Source organism: Astatotilapia calliptera, chromosome 5 (genome assembly GCF_964374335.1).
Source record: "Astatotilapia calliptera chromosome 5, fAstCal68.1, whole genome shotgun sequence".
Lineage (NCBI taxonomy): Eukaryota > Metazoa > Chordata > Actinopteri > Cichliformes > Cichlidae > Astatotilapia > Astatotilapia calliptera.
In genome coordinates, this window is record NC_137426.1 from 8,075,001 (window position 1) to 8,100,015 (window position 25,015).

Below are 25,015 nucleotides of genomic sequence, written 5' to 3' on the forward strand. Positions count from 1 at the left end.
AAGGTCCACTAATCTTTTTTTGGCATAAATCAAGAATAGATATCTTAAAGAAATAGAAATCCTGTAGATAATGAAGAGGTTCCTCCTTTTGTTGCAATCTGGCAGCCATCCTAATTTATGCTATAGGATGTAATTACATATGTAAATGGGTATCACTTAACACATTAATAACACCTCCACTAGAACAATTCATGCACCACGTTAAGAGTATTGAACAGTGAGTGAAGAAGGGGGAGGGGAAGAACAAAGGAACCAGAGGAGATGGTGCGATAACGTGCTGTATTAGAGGAAAATTGTGCCGGTTTAAAAAAAGCCGCACATGATCTATTTTCCTCATTCTGTTGTATTTTACATATTCTGCTGAGACACAGCGAAGCATCTTTAAATGAAGGAAAAATGAGGGAAGGAGGAGGGAGGATGGGAGGGAAGGCGGAGGCGAGGGAGAGGCAGCAGAGAGCAAGGGGAGGAGGGTGCACTGTTGCGTCTTCCGCCGCTGTCATTCTGCTGCTGCGCGGTTCAGCGGCATGAGGGTGTGCTGAAGGGAGGACTGTGGAAAAAAGAGGAAAGGAGGACTGAAAGGAAGGAGAGAAAGGGAGCGCCTGGGCAGCACTGCAACAGCTGCAGCTGCAGCAGCCTGTCAGGAAGAAAAGGAGACAGAGGAAGACAGAGGAAGGAAAGGCTGCAGGATTGCTTTAAATGGACCATTTCTATATATAATTTTGCACAAAGAGAAGGAAGTGTAGAAGCCTGTTTTCTTCCTCCTGATGCTTTTTGATATGGTCTCATGCAGGAGGAATGCTTGGAAATAGTGTGAAGGACAGAGAAGGAGATTTAAAGATGGAAAGGACGGATAGCACAAAGGCATACGGCCAAGCAGATGGCAAAGGAGTTGGTATGGCAGCTAAGAGGGCCAAGTCTGGAGTGCCCCAGAGCACACAGAGGGGAGAACTAAAGGTTTACCGGGCAGGTAGCTCTGAGGGCAGGATACCAGTGCCCTCTAATCTCCGCAAACAGAGGTCTATGACAAACCTGGCTGTGCTCACTGACGCCGAGAAGAAGTTACACCTTTATGAGCCAAAGTGGTGTGATGACATGGCCAAGCCTGGAACAGGGCAGATCAAAACGGGCAAGCCAAAGACAGCAGGGGGTGGCAGCAGTGCTGGAGGGGGTGCCCCTCTCTCCCGAAACCTATCCAAATCTGAACACTCACTGTTCCAAGGCAAACCCAAGCCCTTTAGCCCTCTGGCTGCTCCCTCTGCCCTGAACAAGCAGAGCCGCATACCTCGTGGTCCTTACGCTGAAGTGAAGCCTTTGAGCAAAGCACCTGAGGATGGAAAATCAGATGATGAGATCCTGTCCAGTAAGGCAAAGGCCAATGGAAAGAAACCTGGAGCTGGAGCTGGAGGGGAATGCAGTGCCAAGGGTCAAGGAGAAGAAGGAGCAGACAAACCTTTCCTGAAAGTGGACCCAGAGCTGGTGGTGACAGTGCTGGGTGACCTGGAGCAGCTGCTCTTCAGTCAGATGTTAGGTGAGTACAGCCAAGAAGCCCTAATGCTTTTGCCACCACTGGGCTTCTCAAATACGATGTGCTATGAACCAAATCTGCAACACGCCCCCCTTTGAAACAGCCACCACACGGCACCTGCTTGCTGCTCCCGATCCACATTTCCCCTGAACGGATTTTACACAGCTCACCAACTGGGGGGGGAGCACAAAGACATCTTCATGCTTGCAAAGCATGCTACTCTTATTTTATTGAATACAGGCACTGTTTAGCATTTTAACATGAAGCTGAAATGATTCTTATTCCTCTAGCATGCTACTCAGGTTTATGTGCTTTGGTTTTGGGCGTGTGAAATATTTTCGCTTGTAGTCATAACATTGCTGCCTGATTGCATTAGGCCTGGGGGAGTTGTGGATTATTACCAACAGGCTGATCTCCTTCCGAAAGATTCTCATTTATGGCAACATGTGCAGATGCACTCGAGGGTCCATCAGCTTCTCCACATATGCTTCCAAAAACCAGAAATGGGAATAACAGCATGCCATATTAAGTTCCTTTTAGGCACAGAGACACACATTTAGCCTCCTCCCAGCTTCATTCATCTGCAGAGCACTGACAGACGGCTTCCACCCAGTGTACTACTACACTGCAAATGGCAAAGAAAATGTCTTTGTCTGTGGAGGTTGTAGGTCAGGTTTTGCATTGGGAAAGCTTTTATGATTAATACAGGTGTTGATTATAATATAGCGGTGATTATAATTCTGATGATTAGATGTTGTATTTGTTTATTTTCTAAATAGATAGCTTTGTATTTAATTGCAGGTGTGTTGTGTATCTAATTATAATCTAATTTGGATGCACTGAACACCAAATCTAATCGTGAGATGTATAAAATGGTATGTTGGAGTGTGTGTATTTCACAACTGCTAATCTTTGCTCTTATATACATTGACAGACAAGCAAGAATGTCTTCTTCCATTCAACTCAACATCATCATGTTTGCTGTTGCGTCTTAATGAACACATCTGTAATGATTCGATCTGTTATCCACGCTTCATTAGTATGTGGACATTTATCATTCATACTGGTTACACTTACATACTGCAGAGACCAGTGGGAACTTTATACTGTGCTGGATATTATACATGTCAGCTGCTTGAATCCCTTTTGTGTAATTAACTGTGGAGCCACAACCAAAATTGCTAAGAGTTCTGGAGGTTCGGCACCACACCCATATCTGCTTTATTAGCTTAAATTTGCAGCTCAGTGCTTGAGGCTGATATTTCTGTATTCCTCTGGCTCAAATGGAAGGCATTTTTGAAAAAGTTGTTTTATCATTTTAATGAACTGTGAAAAGAAAAATAGCCTTCCAGAAAAAGGATACATGGAAACACGGAAAGACATTTAAGTTTTAGCATCGAAGAAGAATTAATAAGCAAGAAACTGAGAAAAAATATTTTCATGTTACAGTAGTAATGTCATTGTTTTGGGTTGAAGACAGCAGTGTCAGAGTTATAACAGAATGTTATGTTTTACCAGTTTACAGAACTTTTACAGTGAACATGCCTGTTACTAAAAATATTTCTTTTCATGTCTGCAGTACATTCAAGGCCTGGTTAATGTGCTCTGCATCAGCAGCATCTCTCGTTATGAGCTCCTTGAAAGGATGCATTTATTTATGAGTATAGTGGGTCTCTTTGTTTTCCAATAGGGCAAGAATGGTCATCTTAGTTAATAGGGTAATTTATTAATTTAACCATTTATGTTTGTGCAGGACACTGGAGCATTACTGTACATACCACTTCCTCATCACAAGGCAAGGTTTCATGCACATGGATACATAAAAAACTCCCTCCTCAGATCTAGAATAGCTTCACAGAGCAGCAGAATTTGGAATAGAGCAGGAATAAATTAAAAAATCAGTTGCATTACATTATTTTCAAAGTAAAGCACATACAAGAAGTCCACAAAATAGTAGAGTAGTACAGACAGAAATACATCTGATAAAACCCATCTACCCTAGACAACATGGGGATGAACAAATCTCATTTTGTCATAATTGGAATCTGTCATGCCAGATCTTCAGAAATGAAGCAGTGGTCTATATCTATCACAGCGGATCTAGAGATTATGGTTATGTTTGCCTTTTTTGTTGAATCTACAGAGGCACGCAAGTGTCAGAGAAGTTCACTTTTACACAGGTTATCATGAGGGTAACTTTTTAAAGGCCACATTATCATTCTCATTTTACTTCTTTTAAGGTGGTATTTCTAGTGTAATAGTGGGAAACACTTGTTATCTCATACTTAGAAAGGAGTATTAGGGCCACAGTAAGAAAAACAAAAATTGTATTGATCATTTTGAGAATAAAGTAGAAATTTTGAGATCAAAGTTGCTGTTTCAAGACAAAATGCCACGGCTGCTATAGCCTCTAAAAAATGCTGTGTGTAGACAAATTGATCAGCTGTCATGTGATACAACGTCCATCCTATTTATTGCATGAGGGTGTAAGTGTTGGTATCCTTGCATCTGTCCATTGCCAGCTATTTCATTTTGTACCAAACTGCCAACTCTTCATGTTTGTGTGGTTTCTCCATCTGACCAGATGCAGCTTTCTGCACCATATTATCAGTGCCCTTATACTTATCACCACCACTAAAACTGATTCTGAAGTACGATTTCACAAACTCTACACAAGGCATGTAGAGGGTGTAGGAGCCGTGGGACTTTGTCTTGAAACAACAACTGTAATCTCAAAATTTTGACTTTCACAAAATAGGATTTAGACTTTTTTCTCAAAATATATTTTTGACTTTGGACTTTTCTCAAAACTTCTACTTTAATCTCAAAAAGATTAACATTTTTTTCTTAATGTAGCCCCAATATTCTGTTGCACATACCTGTGTTTTATACATTTTTAATTTTTTTTAAATGAAGAAGCAAAGGCACTTTTCCTCTTACACAATATTTTGAAAAGGTAGGAACTAGAGATTAAATGGTTATATGTATTTTCACCACTCCACAAAGATAGATTGTTTAACAATGACTGGTAACCTTTTTTTTTTTTTTTTTTTGCACCATTAGTCACAGTTCATGTTTTCTTAGAAAGATAAATATTTTCCAGTTGTCATCTACTACATCTGCCTTTGAAATAAGAAGGTTCATGTGAGCTGCAAAAAGATTCTGCCCTTCCTTTTTGCCCTAAAGCAAAAACCTTTTTTTCCTCTTTCTGTCCAGTTCTTATATTTCCATGTGAAATTTAACCCCCTGAACAGGCATAAAAGTGAAATGTGGAGGTTGAAGAAGACTGCAAGACCCTGCTGTTGTATTTCTTGGTGACTTGGTGCAACATGCGGTTCCTTTGTTGTTAATCTACCAGTGTTTGTAAGGTTAATTACTGAGGACCTCTAGCTATTTTAGAATGAGTCTTTCCAAACTTTTATCTTTTCCTACATTGTGAGTATATGGAGTATCTCCTGAGATGTTGCATCATTCATAGGACTTTCCCATTTCAGATCTGCTTCAGTATTCTGTCTGAGTTTCCCTTTTTCCATCCAACTGCAATGCAGGGTACCACACCACTACTAAACAAGAACACAACACATAAATCTAATACTCACAGCAGATGTGATTCACATGGGCACTTTGTGTCTAGCATTCCTGCTGAAGTGTTTCCCCCAGAATTAATCGCAAAGGAAATGAGAAGATTGAATAAGAATGCAATATGACAAAAAGATTCATTGCTCAGTGGACACCTCTGCTGATCTCATATTAAGGACATATTTGTGTTAGCATTGCAATTTCAAGATATTAATCTTCTTTCTGATAATATCAAATATATTAAAACTATTTGGGGTCACGTGAAACCTATGCTTTTCCCAGAGTATAGTGTTTAGAAGAAGGCCACTAGACTACAAACAGATAAAGAACAGCATGTTGACTATATAGCATTTTTATTTGAAATCCATGTCTAATCTGCTAGGAATCTCTCAAAGCAATGTTTTAGATTATAAACACTCAATGATTAGCAATTGTGCAAGAAGATGATTACATGTATGTAATAAAATGAAAAATAATGAGTGTTCAAAAGTGTCCAAAATGTTTTTATTTTCTTTTGGCAATAGCAAGAACTGCTGAGTATCTTTTATATGGGGAACAATGGAGTGAATTCTTGGCTGACTTTAGCTGCAGTTTGTACTGTAGCATTCCAGCTGCACTGCAATCTTTACTCAAAAAATGCTACCAGAGCCAGACAGTTTTCTGTCAGAATAGCACTAAAGATGAAATCAATATTTCATTCTGGACCAGCTCTTGTGTGCTTATAAATTAGTTGTTGTCCTTTTTTTGCAGATAACATATGTAGCTACTGTATATTATAGAACCCCGAAGAACACACCATTCAGAAAGCTCAGTGTTTTTTCAGAGTGGCAAAGTAAACAAGGCTTTAGTTTGACTTGCAAAAATCACAATAGTGCATTTCAATTTGTAAACTCAAATTGAGGCTTAGAATTCACTCTCTGTGTGCTCTGCTGATTTAGTTCAATATCTACTTATGAGACGAGCATATGATTTGTCTTTTGGTCCCCTGACCCCTCTGCGAGGGGCAGGGATAGCTCAGTAGGTAGAGTGGTGGCCCCATGATCGGAAGGTCGGGGGTTCGACTCCACTGAACCGCTACCCTGAGGTACCCCTGAGCAAGGTACCGTCCCTACACACTGCTCCCCGGGCGCTGCACTGGCAGCTGCCCACTGCTTCACTGGGTGAATGGGTTAAATGCAGAGGAACTATTTCCCTATGGGGACTAACACGCACACTTTACACACTTTACACTTTTACACTGCTTCAGCTTTTGCAGCTAATACAGTGAATATTAATTTCTTTCTGCCTGAGGGTTTTTGCCTCAACATTGCTGGGGAAAATCCCAACTTCCTGCATTTGTGTGACAGGGGGTTTCTCTCGTTTGTTACAGCTACCACAACAGCGCTCCTAATTGTACTGTAATATTGATTTGACACGGTCACAACCCACTGACTCTATATTTTGCAGTGCACAGAGTATAGTCCAAATAAGCTGACCTTCACTGAAACTGTTCTGGCTGCAGTTCAGCTTATAGTTAGCTGTATTACTTGAACCGAGTGACTCTGAGGTAATGCTCAGCAGATCAGAAAATCTCTAGAAAGAAAGTAAAAGCGATCCTGGTGTGGCATGAATCCCCCTGGCGGCAGGTCGAAGTCAATGGCAGCCTTCCAATGGTGCATTTTTAGGCTGTACCACATCAGTTCAGTGGGGGGTAGAGCAGGGGTTGCCATGGTGAAGCTGCCTATGGAGTAACATTTGTCTGCTTAATGATGCGAACAAGCATGGGAGGTGTTCTTACACAGAGGATGCAGGTCACTGTAATCCAAATACAAATAATAAAAGGAAGAACATGCATATAGAGATGACTCAACATTAAAAACTAAGCTCAGAACACCGTGTGTCTGGCTTTTATTGTGATCGTCTAAATGTTTTATAACCTTTGCTTCTGCATCATTCACCCACAGACCCCGAGTCCCAGAGGAAGCGGACTGTGCAGAATGTCCTTGACCTACGCCAGAATTTAGAAGATACAATGACAAGTCTGCGGGGCTCCCAGATGAGCCATAGGTAAGTAAAGTATATATATATACATGTATTGATACAATTATGAGATAAATCCATTTATTAAAGTCAGTTTAAAGTGAAAAAAACACACTTAGACCCTGCTGGATTGATACATAACATAATCACGTGTAAGCAGTTGTATTGTGGCTGCTTACAGTGTTGCCACTTGGTAACAAGATAACAGAAAATTGGTTTATTGCACCAAGAAGGTTATCCTTGGTGGCATATATCTGCATGGTGTGCAGTTTTGAGGACAAAAGAAGAAGTGGCAGGCCTAAAAAACTATCTACAGCAGAGAAACAAAAAAAAAAAAACCTGAGATAAGACTTAGAGAGATTAGACTGACCTTCAGTTGATCCAGCGAGTGTTTGCTAAAGTGTTACCAAAAATCTTCTCAAGTTATTTTTCAGCAAGGGAAACAATGAGAAAGGGCTGAGGGATAACAAATTACACAAATACTAGACTGAAAATCAGTGGCAACAGGTCACATTGAGTGATGAAAACAAATGGCAATTTGATGACAATCAAATCATTGTCAGTATGTACGGAGGAGGTCAGGGGAGAAATAAAACAGTCAGTGTCTACAGATAACTGTACAGATAATTGCATTTGTGTCATGGTTTAGTGCTGCATTTCACCCAAAGGTGTTGGTCTTATAAAATACCAGATTTTGATCCAATATCATCTGGAAAGCATCTGATTAGAAATTGCTTCATTTTTCAACATGTCAGTGATCCTAAACACACTGCCAAAAAAATAAAAGCATAACTAAACAGAAAGATACAATCATGAACTAGCCTCCCCAGAGTCCAGACCTCAGCATTATTGACCTGTACAATCTGTTTTTGCCTTATGTGCTGCATTTCCATTTATGTTTCCACATGTTTAAAAAAATGCTGCAGCCCTTCCCTATTTTCTTACCTTCCTTCTTCTTACATAATTTTAACACCAAACCCATTGCCTCTATATTTTAAAACTCTCTTGGATAAGTAATGTCTTATGTCTTATCTATAACAAAGATTTAGTTCTAAACACCCACATGTGCATCATGGCACTGATTATAAACTACCTGCAAAATAATTGACGGAGTTAGAGACTAACAGATATGGAAAAGTTTAGCACTAATGCTTTCAGTTCTATCCATCCAGAGTCTATCCCAACTATCACAGGGCGATACTATTCTGTCTTAGATGTTTAAAGAGGCTGTTTGGCTCATAAACTTAATCTTGTTTAGTGATGGCTGTTATTATACCAGAAAGTTGAGAAGTGCTGCTTTAAAGCTTTTTAGTTTTAATGTAATTACTCTGCTCAACCTCTTTGAAACATATTGTTAAACAAAGAGTTGTGATTATAGTAAATAATCATTTGTGCGATTGCACGCTAAATTTTTCTTAGGCAGCTATCAAAAGGGCTTCAGTTAATCAATGACTGACCTGAGACTTAATGGCTGCTTGCAGGACTGTCCTGTAATTTTCATCATCATAGTATTTTAAAGTCACTGACAAATGCAGAAATTCTCAGCCTTCAGGTTGATGAATTATCCACGAAGAATGGATAAAAATACTTGCATGGTCGTGGGCACTGCAATATTTATTTGGGTGACTCGGTTCATCTCGTTATGTAATCGACAGACACAGTAGACGCTCCTAGCCATTTGGAGGACGTTTCTAATTCTGACCCACTTACAACAGAGAAAAATTTTATTAATATTTCCTGTGTGTGGTCCTGAAAAGCAGAGTCCTTGCTATCCTGGAATACTTCCTGGTACACAAAAGCAGTATATTGAAGAAACAGAGAGAAGAGAGAGAAATGCTATATGCAATGCAACACAGAGATAGCAATTTATCCGTCTTTTAGTCTTCTCCTAAGCAGCATCTTTTCTAGTTTTACTCCCTGAACTTGATACAACACAACTGGTGTATCTAGGTCAAGAGCGACTGAATGCCACTGTTGGTTTCTTTGAAGAGAAACTCAGAAGAAAAAAGAGAGAAGTTTTCTGGGTGTGCTGTGCACATCTGGAGTCTTTCTTTTATGTTTCTTTCGGGACAAGACTCTTAACCAATTGCTTTGAACATGTTTGTAAACCACCCTGACCCTCTCCCTGTGTGTCCCTCTAGCTGTCTGGACAGCAGTAATGTGGGCTATGACAGCGATGAAACCAATGCTCGCAGCATATCCAGCCTATCCAACCGCTCATCACCTCTTTCCTGGCGCCACGGCCAGGCCAGCCCTCGTCTTCAAGCTGGCGATGCCCCATCCTCCACAGGTGGCGGATACCAGGGAAGTAAGAGTGGTTCCCAGTACACAGCCCATACAATGCCTGCTCGCTGCTCCAGTCGACTCAACAGCACGTCTCGTATTGAGCTCATAGAAAGCCTTGATGTTGATGATCCTGATCTCAAGTCTGGTTACCTGAGTGACACTGACCTTCTAGGGAAGAGCCTGCCAGATGATGATGATGACAACCTGGCTAACGGGTAAGAGCACTTAAAAAATGAGAACATGAAGCAATAGTTTGCTGCAAATGGTGCATACTGGTTTGTCCTCCATCTTTTGACTTAAGGAAGGTCAATGAGAAGCTCAGCTGCATTTTAATAAGTAGGCACTCTTCTTGAAATGCTGGACATTACCTGATACTATCAGTCCTCATTTGCAAATGTGTGCATATTTTGCTGGTCAAAAAAAAAAAAAACCTTCATGAAGGAAACTTTTCACATCGACATCATGAATTTCTCTTTGTTGCTGGAGCCTGATGTTGCTTGGCAGGCTTATCAGAGAGCTTTCATCAGCAATCTCTATAGACATGTTTGGTATTTCTTGCACTTTAAGGACTTCTCAAACTGCCCGAGACATTGTCTGAGCCTGTTTTTGCTGACCGTGTGGAAAGCTTCTTTTAACTTTATCACTGAGGAGAGAAGTTATCTGGGGCTTTCTCAGTCACACAGTAAACACTCCCTCATTTCTGTGTAAACAGTATAAACAAGTGCACTAAATAGCTCCGATGACATATGTAGAAAGCTGCACCTGTGCAGTTTTTTTGCTCACCTTCTCACTCACTTTCCATCTTCCGTGATTCCCTCATCTTACATTCTTTATCTAATTCCCACTCACAACTTGACAGCTGACAGTGAGCGTGAGAGAGAGGGGAAGAATCCAGGACACTTCTCCAGTGTAGCAGCTTTATCACGGTTGCACATGCAGTGGGACTTAAGCTCTCTGGAGCACTCCAAAGGCCCTGCATGCCAGGTCACGTTCTTACTATGTGCACTAAGGAGACGAGAGGAAGTGAGGCACAGTTTAGATGAGTAGAAATTGGAGCATAGAAGAAGAAAATGCAAACTAGAACAGGGCTAAATGAAATTAACATGGAGAACTGGCTTCACAAGTAAAGATAGATGGTTAATTTGAAGGAGAGAGGTGAAAAATGATCAAACAGCATAAAGTTGATAAGGCCAGGATTAAACGGGGATTATGTCAAATGGGTCCATTCCTCACAGTAACATCCATGCACTAAAAAGTCCATTTAAATCTGCCCTGTATTTCTCCTTGTTTCTCGCTGCAGTAGCTCTGCTGGGATGTTTCAAATTCATTAGAGAGGTGAGCGGAGAGCGTCACCTCTGCTTTTTGACACCGCAGGCAGCAAAGATGCTAATCATTTTATGTAACACTAGTTTTAGAATGCCTCATCATGCTCTCTGTTTTAGGCCACCAAAGTCAGCAATCCCTAGACATGCTTTCAAGGTGACTGGAAGAACTCTTGATGGGAAAAACGGGTCCCCATAGAGCATTTTTACCATTTATACCCAAAGCATGCTATGGATATGCCTCCTGTTATGCGTAATAACAGGTCACTCAGTCTACAAAACATACCAGGAAACAGAAATATTTTGCGCTGTTTTCTCTCTAACGTGACTAACTTTCGTGCTTATACTGTAGTTGGAAGGTTGAAATCCTTCTGGTTTGTTGGCTTGGACGTGACTGCAGAAATAATAGGGTGCTAGTGCTCTATACCAAGAATGAATTGTGCCACATAAACATACCAACACCCTTTGGTGTAGATAACAAGCTAATCCAGTTTCTGAAGCAGGCGCTGCAGCACATGCTCTAATTTATTTATTTATTAATTTTTTTTACAGTATTCTGTGATGCATTTGCATTTACTCCACATCCCCTGTCACACACTTACAGTTCAGCTCATTGAGAAGCTACCAGCTCTTGAAAATAGATCAGGCTCCTCCCGCGTAACCATGGAAACCCACTGAAAATCGACTGTAAGGAGAGGTGCCATTTCTGCTCCCCTTTCAGTAAGGCCCCAGTTTTACATTTTCATAAAACGTATTGATCTGAAATGAGCACCCATATAATCAGCTAAATATGAATGGCACATTGAGAATGTCAAATCACTAATGCAGTTGTAGTATGTAATACTTAGATCATGTAAAGAAAATCCTGAAGGCTCAAGAGAAATGGGCTAGAAATGGAAAACTGAGTCAACTGTAAAAATTATAAAACAAAAGGCATGTTGTTAAGACTAACTAGTCTAATGGTACTGCAGCACATTGGTCAAGGTGTAATGGATATTGATTAATCGACACCAGGGAGCACTGCTTACATAAGATGTTCACAAAGACCGTTATCACTGCTACGGTGTGTCTTCATCATCAATAACCTGATACATAAGTCAGTCTCCTCATCAGCTCCAGCCTTCTTCAGACAGGAGAAGTCTGAGAGAAAGCTGCAACATGTAACCTAATCATAAGCTGGTTTGTCCTAATTTAATTACAAAGAAAGGATACATACCCTCTCTAAAGACAAACAAGACGATCTGGGGATATACAGGTACAGTTCTGCTGCTTCTATTTGTCACCATTCTAATCTTAAGCCATCCAACAGTGCAGTGTTCACCTACAGTTAATGAAATATTAATGACTTAACACTTCATAATCAATGTTTGTACACTGATATTTTACACTCTGTGGAACAAAGACAATCTGGCAGACTTTGCTGTGATCTAATCCATCGTTTTTGTCAAATCACTAATACAAAGGAGATGGAATGGCATTATTGGATTTCTGAGCCCTATAGGAACAATGAAGTCTAGCATCTCTAGCTCAGCAATCCAGTTTACTTCAATTTAATTAATTTAAATAACACCAAATTGCAACAACATTCACCTCAAAGTTCTTTTTACTGTAACTTAAAGACCCTAAACGAATACAGAGGAAAATACAAACAGTCAGATGACTCCCTAGCAGTTGGTGACAGTGGGAAAGAAAAACTCCCTTTTAACAGGAAGAAACCTCCAGCAAAACCATGCTCAGGGAGGGGCACCCACCTGCCATGAAGACAGGGAAAAAAAGACAGTAGAAGAAGAGAGCAAGAAACTAATAATAACTAATGATTAAATGCAGAATGGTGTATAAACACTTGAAAAAATGTGAGTGAAGAAGAGACACTCAGAGTATCCTGGAAAAGTGAAGCATATCTTCTAATCATCCTCAGCTTCCTTGCTTTGTCATCTCAGTTAATAGTTTCAGGTGCTGTTTAAAACATGAGGTAATTTTATAAATTGCGGTCAAAAAGAATGATCAAGCAGGCTGAGCTTTAAAGAGGCCCTACCTTGTGATTTTGAAGTTACTACCATATGGACACGCATGCTCTCTGTGTTTCTTAGCCAAATCCACCCTCACTCGACGCATCTGGTTTCAGAACACCAAGATGGCAATCCTGAAAGCACTTAGATCTTGTCTTCACCTCCTCTTCTCCATTAGGTATAGATAAAAGCACTGTATGAATGTGTGTGTGATTGCGCAAATGAGACTTTTGAGTGCTCAAAATTTAGTAGAGGTAAAGAAGTACCAGTCCATTTCCCATTTCTGCAAGTTTTCTTCTTGACTGTTCTCTCCTAAAAGGATGTTTACATTCAGTTACAACTAAAATTGCCATAATTACATACAGTGTAATAACAAAATTGTACATCATTTTCCATTTTGTCCTCAGTAGACTCCATGTCTGCTTAAAATGTTGGCTGGCAGTGAAGCTAACAAGAGTTTTTCTCATTTCACTAGCACTACTCAGGAAGTGAGTTGCTGTGTTTCAGCTTACATTAGTGTGTTGAGCTGGCTTCTTATTTAGGCTTGACCACGTCAGGAATCATAAATGTTTCCTGCGGCTGCCTTCTTCACACCATATTGCCAGTTTTTAACCATCACTTATATGCTATCATCCCGTTAAAAGCCATATTTTGAGAGGCTGGTTTATGAGTGGACCAGTAATCACATTATATTGATGGCGGTTGTTTCCGTATCTGGTATTTACATTATGACTCCTGTTCAGCATTCAGTCTGATTTTTAGTGGTGTTGAGTTAGTTATGGTTGATGTTTTACAGACATTCAGCTGTAGTGTATGTAAGCATTCATGTAAGCAAGCTTTTCATGTCGAATACAGATGCTCATTAAAGAAATTACGTAATGGGATAAATAAAGCCTCATTTTTGTATTTTGTCAGAAGATAAACAGTTTGAAAACCTTAAACTGGAAGAGGAGAAAAGCAAATAGGTTTTAACCTTTCGACTGCTTTCAAATTATTTTTTTTCTTACAGTAGAGCAAAGGGCACTTAAATTCAATAATGAGCTACTGATAACCACAAGAATCTGAGGTCAGTTTTCTTTTTTCTGTCTTTTTTTTTTTTTCTTGACAAGGAAAGCTTTTTATGCCTTTCCTCAGTCTCTTAATATAAGAAATAGAAAATGTGAGATACCTCACCTCTAATAAAACATAACCATAACATAACAGGAGACTCATTTTGAACTTTTGAAAAAAAAATATTAAGTGCCAGTTGTTATTTGTTGCTCTTACACATACAGTTTTCTATATTAGCTTTGTTTTTTTCAGGAATAGATAAGGAGGCTGTAAACACATTAAAATAAAATCAATACATCAAATGCAATGCGGAAAATACATCATCCAGCAGACACAGCCATCATTTGGAATCATAACTCAGTCAACCAGATTCATTTTGATCTGTCTGCTGCTTGATGCTGGGCATGTACAGTTAGTTTATCAAAGCCTTTTCACTTAAAGCAGTTACTAAACCAGAGCAGTAAGCTCTTGAGTATTCAATGCTTTAAAGCTGTAACAGACTCAGGACACTGTTATTTCTGTGATTAATTTATTTTCCCTGCTTTAAGCCATTGCTGTTAACATTATCATAAGACTTGAATAAATAGTACATAAATGGTTTTATTAGCAAATGGGCAAATCTATCGAATGTTGTAACCTCATAAATAACACAATATCATTAGAGTTGCTTCATATACGGCGTCCTGAAAACAAGAGTAACATAATAGTTTATCTCTTTCCGTTGTCCTGTGATAATGTCTTTCTTTATTACTGCTGGAGCAGAGCAGAGAAAGGGGGCTGGTTCAGCAGCATCACCCTTCTGATCATGCGGCAACATGGCTCTGGATGTGCTGCCATGGCAACCGTCTTCCACTGACCCAGTGATGGGACTGCCTTGTGTGTCAGTGTGATAGCTGCTGATTTGATGTATGTGTGGAGGATGTGTATGTGCATTCTGTGCTGGTTTGTTTGAGATATGGCAAGAAAGGGTGAACGAAATATGCAAAGAAAAAATGAGAGAATAATCGATAGACAACGAGAAGCTGATGTAAAGACAGCATGATAACCACCAGATTGTTTTATGTCTGGCGTTTTTGGGGGACAGGTGCTTGTATGAAAGGGCATTGTTTGTATTTCTGTTTGCATTATTGGATGATAACCGTGATTTACTATGAAAATAAATGTGGGGAACAATATTTTTAGCTTTTTTCCCCCCTCTTTCGGACCTTTGGGCCCTTTTAAATACTGAATATATGTCATTGCTATCTTTGCCTTGCTATATATTGTGGGATAAAAACACCGTTTCCATGGTTAAAGGCTTGGCGTGTGTGAAAGTGAGTGCAGTTTTCTAATTTTTAAAACATTTCACAGCTTTATGGAAACTATGTGTGTCGGCAAGTACATTCTCTAATGCGCACAGGGTTTGCTGCAGTCCTCTGATCCTGGATAGATGCCCATGCTAGTCTGCATTCAATTTCACTTTCCCGACTGGGCTGGACCTTTCTATTGTCACCAAGTGCTTCCTTGACAGTTGAGGCCTAACACGTTTTTTAAAACCCACTTAAACACATTTGCTCAAGAGTTGGTCTTTGGCTTTTCTATTCTGGTTCCCCACAGGCATTGCTGGTATTACAGTTTAGTGAGCTAGCACTTGGAGTTTGTCATTTATGGGCTAGAGCTCAATAAAAAGGGATTTGATTTTCTTGATTCTGTCTACTACACACATTTTTAAGCTAAGTTAATTTGAATTTGTTTCAAAATGGTTAACAGGGAGGCAATAATGGAAAAAAGCAATCTCCATTATACTGTCTTTTGTGTTACTGATGAGTAGGACAGATAAATAGTGCACTCATTCTTCCAAAGTCAGCAGCTCGAACGCATCTGGGGTCAATATGGAGCTCGTTTGGTCACTAACATACTGACTCCCCCAACACCAGTGTACTTCCACCTTCACCATCGTCCTCAGCCATGTGAATAATGGACGATTATTGCAACACCCGGGGACGATGACTCATCCGTGTATCATGTCTGCGTGTGGTCGTCTGGGTGCACAGTTTGGATTCAGACGGTGTTTAAACTCAGCCCCAAGTGGAAAATGTGATACATCAACGTTTTTCCCCCCACAACGGTATGTTTAAAAACGGGAATCTTATGGCATTTGTTAATCTGTGATTCCCCACTATATATATTTTTTCAGAGTGGGAGTTGTCAGATTATCCGCTTTTGAATATGACTGTTGAAGTCATTTTAATTTAAAATGTATTTGCTTTATATTGGATTTGGTTCTGCTTCAACTCTCCTGGTACACAAGTTGCATTACTCAGACAGTAAGCAGTTCAAGATCAGAGTTAAGTGCCATATTAATAAGAAACTAAAAACAGAGTGCAGGACAACACAATGAAACAATACAATGTCATAATACCAGCACAGCACAGATTTCCACACTATCAGGCTGTAAATGTGGCACCAAGAGGACTGAAAACCTCAGAATTAGGTGTGGCGTCTATATTGTTTGCCGTGTCTTTGAGGTGGAAGTCTCCTATGAGGTCGATGGAAATGGTACATTAATTTTCCAGTCCAATAATCCGATGACAAATACATTTTCTGGGGATCTGAAGAGATAGGTCAGCTGCAGTCTCTGAGACGGTCAGTGATGCATCCCAGGCCCATTTGCTTTACTGATGTGCCACTGCTCTGTGCCGAAGGCTGCCCAGTCCTATTTGCGTAGTTATGGTCAACCTCAATACAGATCAGAATTGGGGGCTGTGAAGATCTGAGATGCATAGCTTTTTCATCTGCAGTCTCTCTGAATGAATGATATTTAAGCAGACATAAATCACTGAACACAGAGCTGTCTTTCTAAAGCAGTTTCCCACATTGTACTTCTGAGCTGAACGCACACAACAGAGGAATGTCGGCTCTTTCTCGCCATCAAAGGTCTCAAAATCAAAGTCCTGCTTTTTTCTAAATGCCAAGTGGTGCCTCATTTTAAAACACAGCTGCAGAGCATGTACATTAAACTGTAGCCATAGCAGGCACAGCTTGAAATCATTGTGCCTCCTGCTGGAAATCAAATGTCATTGCACCACATTGCTGGACTCACAGCTTTCATTCAGCTCTATTTCTATCAGTCTCTTTGACCATTACTGAGTTCACCTACTTGGATACAGTGCAGACTTATAATGAAAAGCTACCATAATGCTGACTTCGAAATGGCTTTGTGGCCAAGAGCAAACAAACTTTGGCATTAGTAATGTTGTTTTGACTGAATGGGACCAAACTAGTTGAGAATGAGAACCCTTCGAAAAGACTTTGGATCTGTTATAGATTTAAATTGTCAGTTGTTTACCTGTCCGCATACTTTATGCTGCTGATGGTTTATTACATATTCTTTTCCCTCAGGGGGAAAATACTTACATGAACTCTTATTATGACATCCACATTATTCAGTTTGCTACTAATTTGGATGCCAGTCTTTACTGATGAATTCAAACTGAAGAGACCTCTCGCCACTGACAGAGATAGAACCTGTTCATTTCTCATCAGTTTTTAGTCTTGCACAATGCAACACACTTTACTGCACCAGAGAAATATGGAACAAATGATTTAGATCAAATATCACAACAGTAGAGGTCGAATCCTGAAAATGGTTTTCTGCCTCAGTAAAAAAACAAGGTGCTGCGTTTCTCTCAGATGGGTTTAATCTGCACTTTATGAGTCTGTAAATACTTATGGTGGCATAATTACTCAATAACTTTCCATGTAAGCAAATGTACAAAGGATGTTTCTTACACATGCCATGTGGTTATCAGTGCCGGACAGCTGTTACTCTACAGCACAAACATGACTTCAAGGCTTTTTGGATGTCATCTTGTTTATTACCACTGTGGCCTGGCTGAGATAAACAGGAGATGTGAGTAACACACGTCTTTCTTGCACCGTAAACAGTTCAGATCATTTCACTATTTTAAGCAACAAAATAATCATCAGTGTTTAGCTATTTGAAAGGAAAGTTTAGAAGTAACCAACAGGTATTTAAACAAAATGTTTCATGTTGTTTGTAAGCAAAACGCAAAGGGCCACAGTCTGAGAAGCTTCTCTATCTACTGAAAAGAAGCTTTTCAGTAGATAGAGTCACGGATATGAAAAGAAGGAGACAGACAAGACAAGATTTTCTCAGGTTTGAATCTCATTCTGCTAAAGATATTTTAAGGGATGCCTTTATGTCTGGGAGTCAGGCTGACATCAGTATAGCTGTTTATTTTTCACAAAAAAACCCCCACTGTCCTTTAAAATCCCATTCAAGCTGGCTCTGAAATATTCCCCAATGTGGAAAATCTTTTTTTTCTGCATGTCCTGTATATTTGTTTTTTCCACTTTTTGAAATTAGCAATGATTTATTGCCATGTTGCATATAAAGTGTATTGCTACTGCATTTCAAATGTAAATGATTTTTGTTAGGCACACACTGAACTGATTTGTAACTGATGATGTGGACAGGGTGTGTGGGGCTTTCTTGGTCTATAGAGCTGTTACCTCCTGGAGAGGTTTACAGAGCTGAGATCTGGTGAGATCATCACCTCTGCCAATGAAAGGGGGAGGGAGGCTTTTCAAGGCTACCCATGCCTCAGTGGAGGTCCTTGTGTCATTGTGGGCTTGCGGTTGCACTCACAGTGATTCAAGCCTTACCTTGGAATGACTTTTTTCCAACTAGGCCTTAGAAGTTAAACATCTTTAAGGAAATTCATCATGATAATCTTCTCCTTAATGTAAAAAGAAGTCAAAGTATAGAAATATCTGTTTACATAGTCTTTTTAAATTCTTAGTCCTTTTGTAAGCATGTTTAAAAGATTTATTTCAGCTCTACGATTGACTTTGTTAGCACTGAAGTCAGTGGATATGAGTGATTCTGAAGTTTTATATGAACAATAAGCACCATTCAGCAGTTGTTGGATACTAGAGAAAAGAGGGACTCCAAAACAAATTTACATCAAGATCACCCTGATCTCATGACTAAAGTGGAAAATTTCCATTGGAACACGTCCTTGTAAATTAAACCAATTTTTTTTCGACGCAATCAATCAAAATTATACAAGGAGCTTACACTATTGCATTATTTACAGCACCCCATGTTGCTAAAAGCAACCTCTCAAATCTCCCTTCTTGTTGTAGGCCTAGTGGCAGTGTATCTATAATATGTAGCTAAGCTCATTAGTATTAATGCTACGCGATATTGTTTATGCTGCCATAATGGGTAAGGTTCATGGCATCCATCAGAGAATTAAGAAAGTCTGCTCTCAGCCTTACTGCCAATTATAGTTGGTGTCTATTCATTTTACTGCATTTGGAAGGGGGCAGCACAATGGAATGCAAAAAAGGTGAATCATTTATTACTCTATGCAGTTGGGATTCGTGCATATTTTATGTATTTTAAAAAAACATACTTTTTTGGCTTATGCAAAAGACAAGAAATGTTTTGAGTCTGGTATTTAGTTGTTGTACAATTGGTGAAAATCAATATTGCTATTATTATTATTGCTATTATTAACACATTCACTGCTTCTGATAATGATACAACAAAGTGAAAACTGTTTTTAAAAAGAACCCGTGCATCCATCCAGCGTTTATTAAAAAACAAAACCAAACAACCAACCAAACAAAAATGCTCACAGTAGGCTCTGCTTAAGTATAGCCTGCATTATCTGCCTTTATGACTCTAATGGGGATCCTAACTAACAAAATGAACATATTGATATATTCATTATGTTTGAAACTAACATAAACTCATCTGCACATCAGTGAAGGGTTTAGAGAGGCCATAGGTCAATGGACATTGGTGGTGGTTTTCCCACAGACTTGTAAAATCGGATTTTTTACAACCAGAAGCGTCGCCCCTGCTGGTTATTAAAGTTCAAAGCAATCGTGAACTGGGCTCCACTCTTCAGACCTTGCAGCTGTTTCCATCTTCTATAAACCCTCTCAGGTTTTGCTATGCATACCTGACTTTTAAGATGTTCTTTATTATAGACATGAAAACTAAAATTCATATTTTAGAAGAAAAAAATGATAACGGTACTTAGACTCATTGGGATAATCTTTTTTTATGGTAATTAGCGCTTCAGGTGAAGCAGAAACATAAATCAAAGTATTCGGATTACATGGGGCGAAGTAAAGGATTACACCACAGGGAGTAATTGGAGTTGCCATGACTACCACTCCGCTCCACGGCAATTGGTCGTTGTCTCGCTGAGGATTGAGCAGCTATCGGGGTCTCTATGATCTCCTCGTTCGTTTTCTTTTTTTTGCCTTTATGGGAGGGGGTGTTGCTTGAATGCTGAGAGACACACTACTTTTCCTCTCGCTGAATGAGGGAACAGGGGGTCTTTGCTTGCGGAGTGACTCTGCGCTCACTCTAAAGCCGTACAAGTCACAAATGAGCGGGCGTGTTTTGGTCGGTAAAGTGCCACCGCTGCAGCCGGCGACACGAGCAAGGAGGACTTTCCTTTTAACTCCAAGGTAATGTATCATTAATATTTAATCGCCGTTGGCACATTATCTGCCTTTATTTGCCCCCGACGCTAATATTCTGTTTCTTCGCGAAGAAATGAAGCTCTTCAATGGATTTAAATTCTTCTAAATATGACTTTATTTTCGATCATCAGTGTAATATCATAACAGTGTAATCGATGAAATCTAATTAATATATTATTTTTAATTATTTGACTTTGCCGTGCCGTTCACCTGTAACATTTTGCGCCATGAAGTTAAATGTCACGATCAGACATTGTTTTTGCAGTTGAAGTTATAGCATCTGTGGAAAAACAGTTTTATTCTTGGAGGACACGGGAGCGCTGCTACCACAGCTATCTGTATAATGAAGGATGTCTTCACCACTCATTCAGCTACAGTCATGCGCTCCCAGGAGCCACATCATTATTCTTTTTTTAAGCCGAAACTTTGCAGACACATTGCCAAATTGACCTACAAGATGCTTCCTCCCTCCCGTGTGCTATTTAATCTGATATGATATTTACAATATTATCAAAGGACGGTCCCTGAGAAGCCTGGATAGCGTTTTAATCCTAAAAAAATTGATGTATTTTTTGTTTTTCTTGTTCATCCAATCCACCATAGGTTGTTAAATCTACTTCCAGCTCCAGACAGTGACTAATGTCCACACTGTGCTCTGCCCCACCAACCACCTCTCAATCTTATTAAAACAGAAGAAATATTCACACTATTGCAGCTCACAAATCACAAATGGGCTCAAATCAGATATGCGTAGGAGTTGTGCCAGAGAAAACAAAATGTTAATTGCCACCCAATGTATGAAGTATGCACTACCCTAGCCTACTCCCACCCTCTCCCTGTCTGGATTTTACCTCTGAGAGCAGACAGCTTGACTTGTAATATCAACAGCCCACAGGCCCTCCTGCCTCTTCCTAGGCTGACATCCCTGTGGGGTTATTCATGGCCCCTCTGTCGCCCCTGACAGAGGAGGTATTGTTCAAACATACCACTAACATCTGTGCCTAATGTAAATCATGAAACTTTTCTCACTGTTATTCTTACTGGTATGTAAGAACTTTTTCTAAAATCCAACATTTATTTTATGTTACACTCTTGTTGTCAAGAGGTCACATATCTGTGGCCACAAATCACTTTACTAAAACGCTGCTTTTATACATCAAAAAGCCTTAAAACCAGCACACAGTGTCAAGAAAAGCTTCTTCCCTGTTTTACAGCTGTATCTATAACTCAACTCATGCCATGTGTTTAAATCCATTCTGAATGTGTGTATAAGCCATTTTTGTCTCCCTCTATTTTCCTGTGCAATTCCATGTTCCATGGCTCTGCTAATTGCAGACTGCAGACCCACAAAGAGCATTTTGAGCTCAGTAGGGAAACCAAAGAAAGGGAAAAGAACTGATTCAGCTCAAGCAGTTACTCTGCTTTTAAGAGGCATATTAATTTACCTTTTCCACTGTGCAACATTTTTGAGCGCCAACACAAATTTGATTACCACCTGTGGCTGCCAGTGGTAATGATGGGGAACATAATTATACCAAATATGAGCTGGACTTGCATTTAGCTCTCTGGAGATACCATTTTTAAGTTCACCATGGCATCATTGCTCTTCTAAAGCACTTCTTTTAAACTTCCCACTCAGATTGAACTGTTTTATCCTGTGATGTTTTGGTTGACTGAGAAGCTTTTTCTTGAACTGTATTTTCAAATATGAATGCACCCAGAGACCTGATGCCCAGTGACCAGTTTCTCTGGGGTGTGCAGGGACTGCCCGTCCCTTCTGGCCTCAGGAGAAGGGCCAATGTGGCAGCATCTGTTTCAAGGCGAGACAGGACTTCATTGAAGGCTGTTGGGAAGGGTCATGCAAGGTTCAGGAGCCTGTCACTCTGATTTCTGTCATCCTGCTTCTTTTGAGCATAACAGACTGTTTTCTAAACACTGAACTGTCAGTTGCAGTACTTTTTATTTACCACGATTCATCAGCATGTCTTGAAGCTGTGCTGAAAAACTACAAAGAGTGCTGTCCTAGCTGTGCTGTCATTACGATTTATTAAAATATGGTAAAGCTTACATTTTTCTGACTTAAAATTTACTGCCCAAGCTGACCATTTTATTATGATTGCTAGACTGGAGTTTCCCCACATGAGTTGTGGTGCAGTGTGTTTAAAAAGGTTTATTAGCTGCTGTGAAGATTGTGAATGGTGGGGTTTGTGGATTGATGAAAGTTTCAAACGGGCATAAATTTTATGAAGTCAAGAAACCCAGGGAAACAACTATTTGATGACGTCTCGTCTTATAATTTGGCACTTTGTGGTAAAACACAGTGTTATGATACACAGCTCGTTTGATAAATTTGAACTGCCACAGATTCTGGATTTGTTAAAATGAATAAATTGTAATTTGCACTTTTATTAAAATATATGGGACTTAACAAGTAGGTATGGCTTTAAATCTTATTTTTGAAGTTCCGAAAGACAGTGTTGATGTATGTATACCATAAATTAAAGAAATCTTCTGGATATACGCCTGACGAGTTGTTCACCATATGGTCTTGAGCTCTGATGTGTTTGTTAAGTCAAAGCAAAATAGCCAAGTTGGAATTACCTGTTTGTTTAAGCATGTGGCCTCTTCCAGAGACAGCCTGCTGAAGGCAGATGGACAAATTAATGTTGCTGCAAGACTTATCTTCTCCTCAAACACAGAGTTCTGCAGCTTTTCGTGCTTTACATTCACACTTTCAGTGGCACATTTTTGCTAAGTGGTTACTCTGTCTGGTTTCAGTTGGGACGAGAGCAGCTCCATTAGCAGTGGACTCAGCGATGGTGATGGCGATGGCTCGGAGAATCTCAGTTCAGAGGAATTCAATGCCAGCTCGTCTCTCAACTCCCTCCCAAACACACCCTTGGGATCAAGGCGCAACTCCTCTGTTATGGTTAGTGAAATACTGTACCGGCCTGTAATACAGCATGTGGCATGTGTTCTTTCCCACAGCTTATTTTGTTTGTAGCAAAAGATTGCTAAAGATTGCAGCTTAGTTCTTTACTGAAACCATTTCCAAAGCCACACCATGTGATTTAGTTTGTTGTGTGTTAAAGGCAATCCTTTGCTTTGGCAGAGGCCACAAAAGCCACTACAGAGCTTACCTTGTCACGGTACACACAGCTCTCTCCTGCTAGTCAGAAAAAATGCATGTGGCGGGAGCGTTCCTCCACTCATGAATATTTTGGGGCTTCACTGTGCAATCATCATCATCATCATCATCTTGCAGAGTTGCTAGAGTTTTCAAATGCGTCTAGTTAAGGATTCACTGCATCTATCACACAGCAGAAGTTCACTAGCTGAATTAGGTGACCCTGGCTGAAGAACCAGAATTTGAGTACCTAGTGTAATTGTGACTGTCACCATCGAAGGAATTCCAGTTCTTCCACTATTACTGCACTTCCACCTTACTGCTTCCCAAGGCTTTACTTATAATGCTTTTCCCAAAGGAAGGCGGCTGTGTTGATCCTATGCCCTGCCAAAGAGCAACCTGTAGTTAGTCCAGGACTGCTTATTTACTTGTATACTTGCCTTCATATCTGAAGGCCTGGGAGATAGTTGTCTCTCCACATAACACTGTGCAAAATGAATGCAAAATATTAAGTTATGAAATTTTTATCAGCTCTTTTATTGATGTTTGTGAAGAAAAACCTATTAGGTGCCATGTAAGTATTCCATTCCTAAAGGATGTTCTGTTAAATTTGAAAAGAAATGAGCATCAAATTTGATTTGGTTAAGTGGCCGCACATTCTACCTTTTTCATAGGTAAATGTTGTGCTTTTACTTACTTAGAAATTGGTCTCTTGGAAGAAATAAACACTAGAGCTACTCAATGTGCCATCTGTCGCTCTATAACAGGATAATATGGTGCCAAAAAACAGCATGCCCAATTTTGCCCTCCGTGCTACCTCCTCGGTGCACCACATGATTTTTCTATTGTTGTGTAGCAGTTTTTTATCTACTATATAGCCCTAAATTACAAAAATAATGCTCTAGCTGTCCTCTGCTGTAATATTTTCTTTTTTACTGTTTAATGTGTTGATCTAACTCTTAAAGTGTTAAATCCTTGGACATGTTTTTGTTCTTTCTTTTGTCTCTCTGGGTTTTTTTTTTTTTTTTATCCCCTTGGGACGTATCAGTTTATCTCTCCCTCCTTCCCACTGGAATGCAGCTCAGATGGGATAAAGATTACAGAGAACAGTCAATTCCATAGATAACACAAACCATGTCTGATGGTTGCCCACATTGTGTCCTTCCTCTCTCTACAGCTCCGCACTGATGCAGAGAAGCGCTCTCTGGTGGAAAGTGGACTTTCTTGGTACAGTGAGGATGGCAAAAGCACCCATAAGCTTGGTAGCTCCAGCTTTGACTCAGGAAGTCTCAAGACAGAGGCACCAAGCAAGTGGAGAAAGAAGCCTCCAAGTCTTAGTGAAGATTTTGGCGGTAAAGGGGAACTGAAGAAGCCTCAAAGTTTGGGTCAACCAGGAAGTTTCAAGAAAAGCAGAAATCCTCCTGTGGGTGTGACCTCCCCCATCACCCATACCTCCCAGAGTATGCTCAAAGTCGCAGGTGACATTTTCTTTTTAAAAACTTTTTTTTTTACTTTGCATCTGCGTGTATTTTATCCCTAACCATTATTTCTTCTGCTCGTCTCATGTAGTAACTTGGTGTGTGGCCAA

The 25,015-nt window shown here is 39.9% G+C and overlaps 1 protein-coding gene across 4 annotated transcripts in view; it reads left to right on the top strand.

Annotated features, from left to right (window-relative positions):
* Positions 1-25,015, top strand: part of nav1b (neuron navigator 1b) — an 83,786-nt gene that overhangs the window by 40,733 nt on the left and 18,038 nt on the right. For 2 of the 4 annotated variants that reach the window (XM_080301142.1, XM_080301144.1), the window contains exons 1-5: positions 520-1,528; positions 7,048-7,150; positions 9,265-9,624; positions 23,079-23,229; positions 24,605-24,905. In XM_080301142.1, coding sequence (XP_080157268.1) covers positions 796-1,528; positions 7,048-7,150; positions 9,265-9,624; positions 23,079-23,229; positions 24,605-24,905 — 1,648 coding nt within the window. In that variant the 5' untranslated portion in view covers positions 520-795. Of the gene's footprint in view, positions 1-519; positions 1,529-7,047; positions 7,151-9,264; positions 9,625-23,078; positions 23,230-24,604; positions 24,906-25,015 lie in introns of those variants that run through there. The other 2 variants (XM_080301143.1, XM_080301141.1) reach the window with 2 other exon arrangements.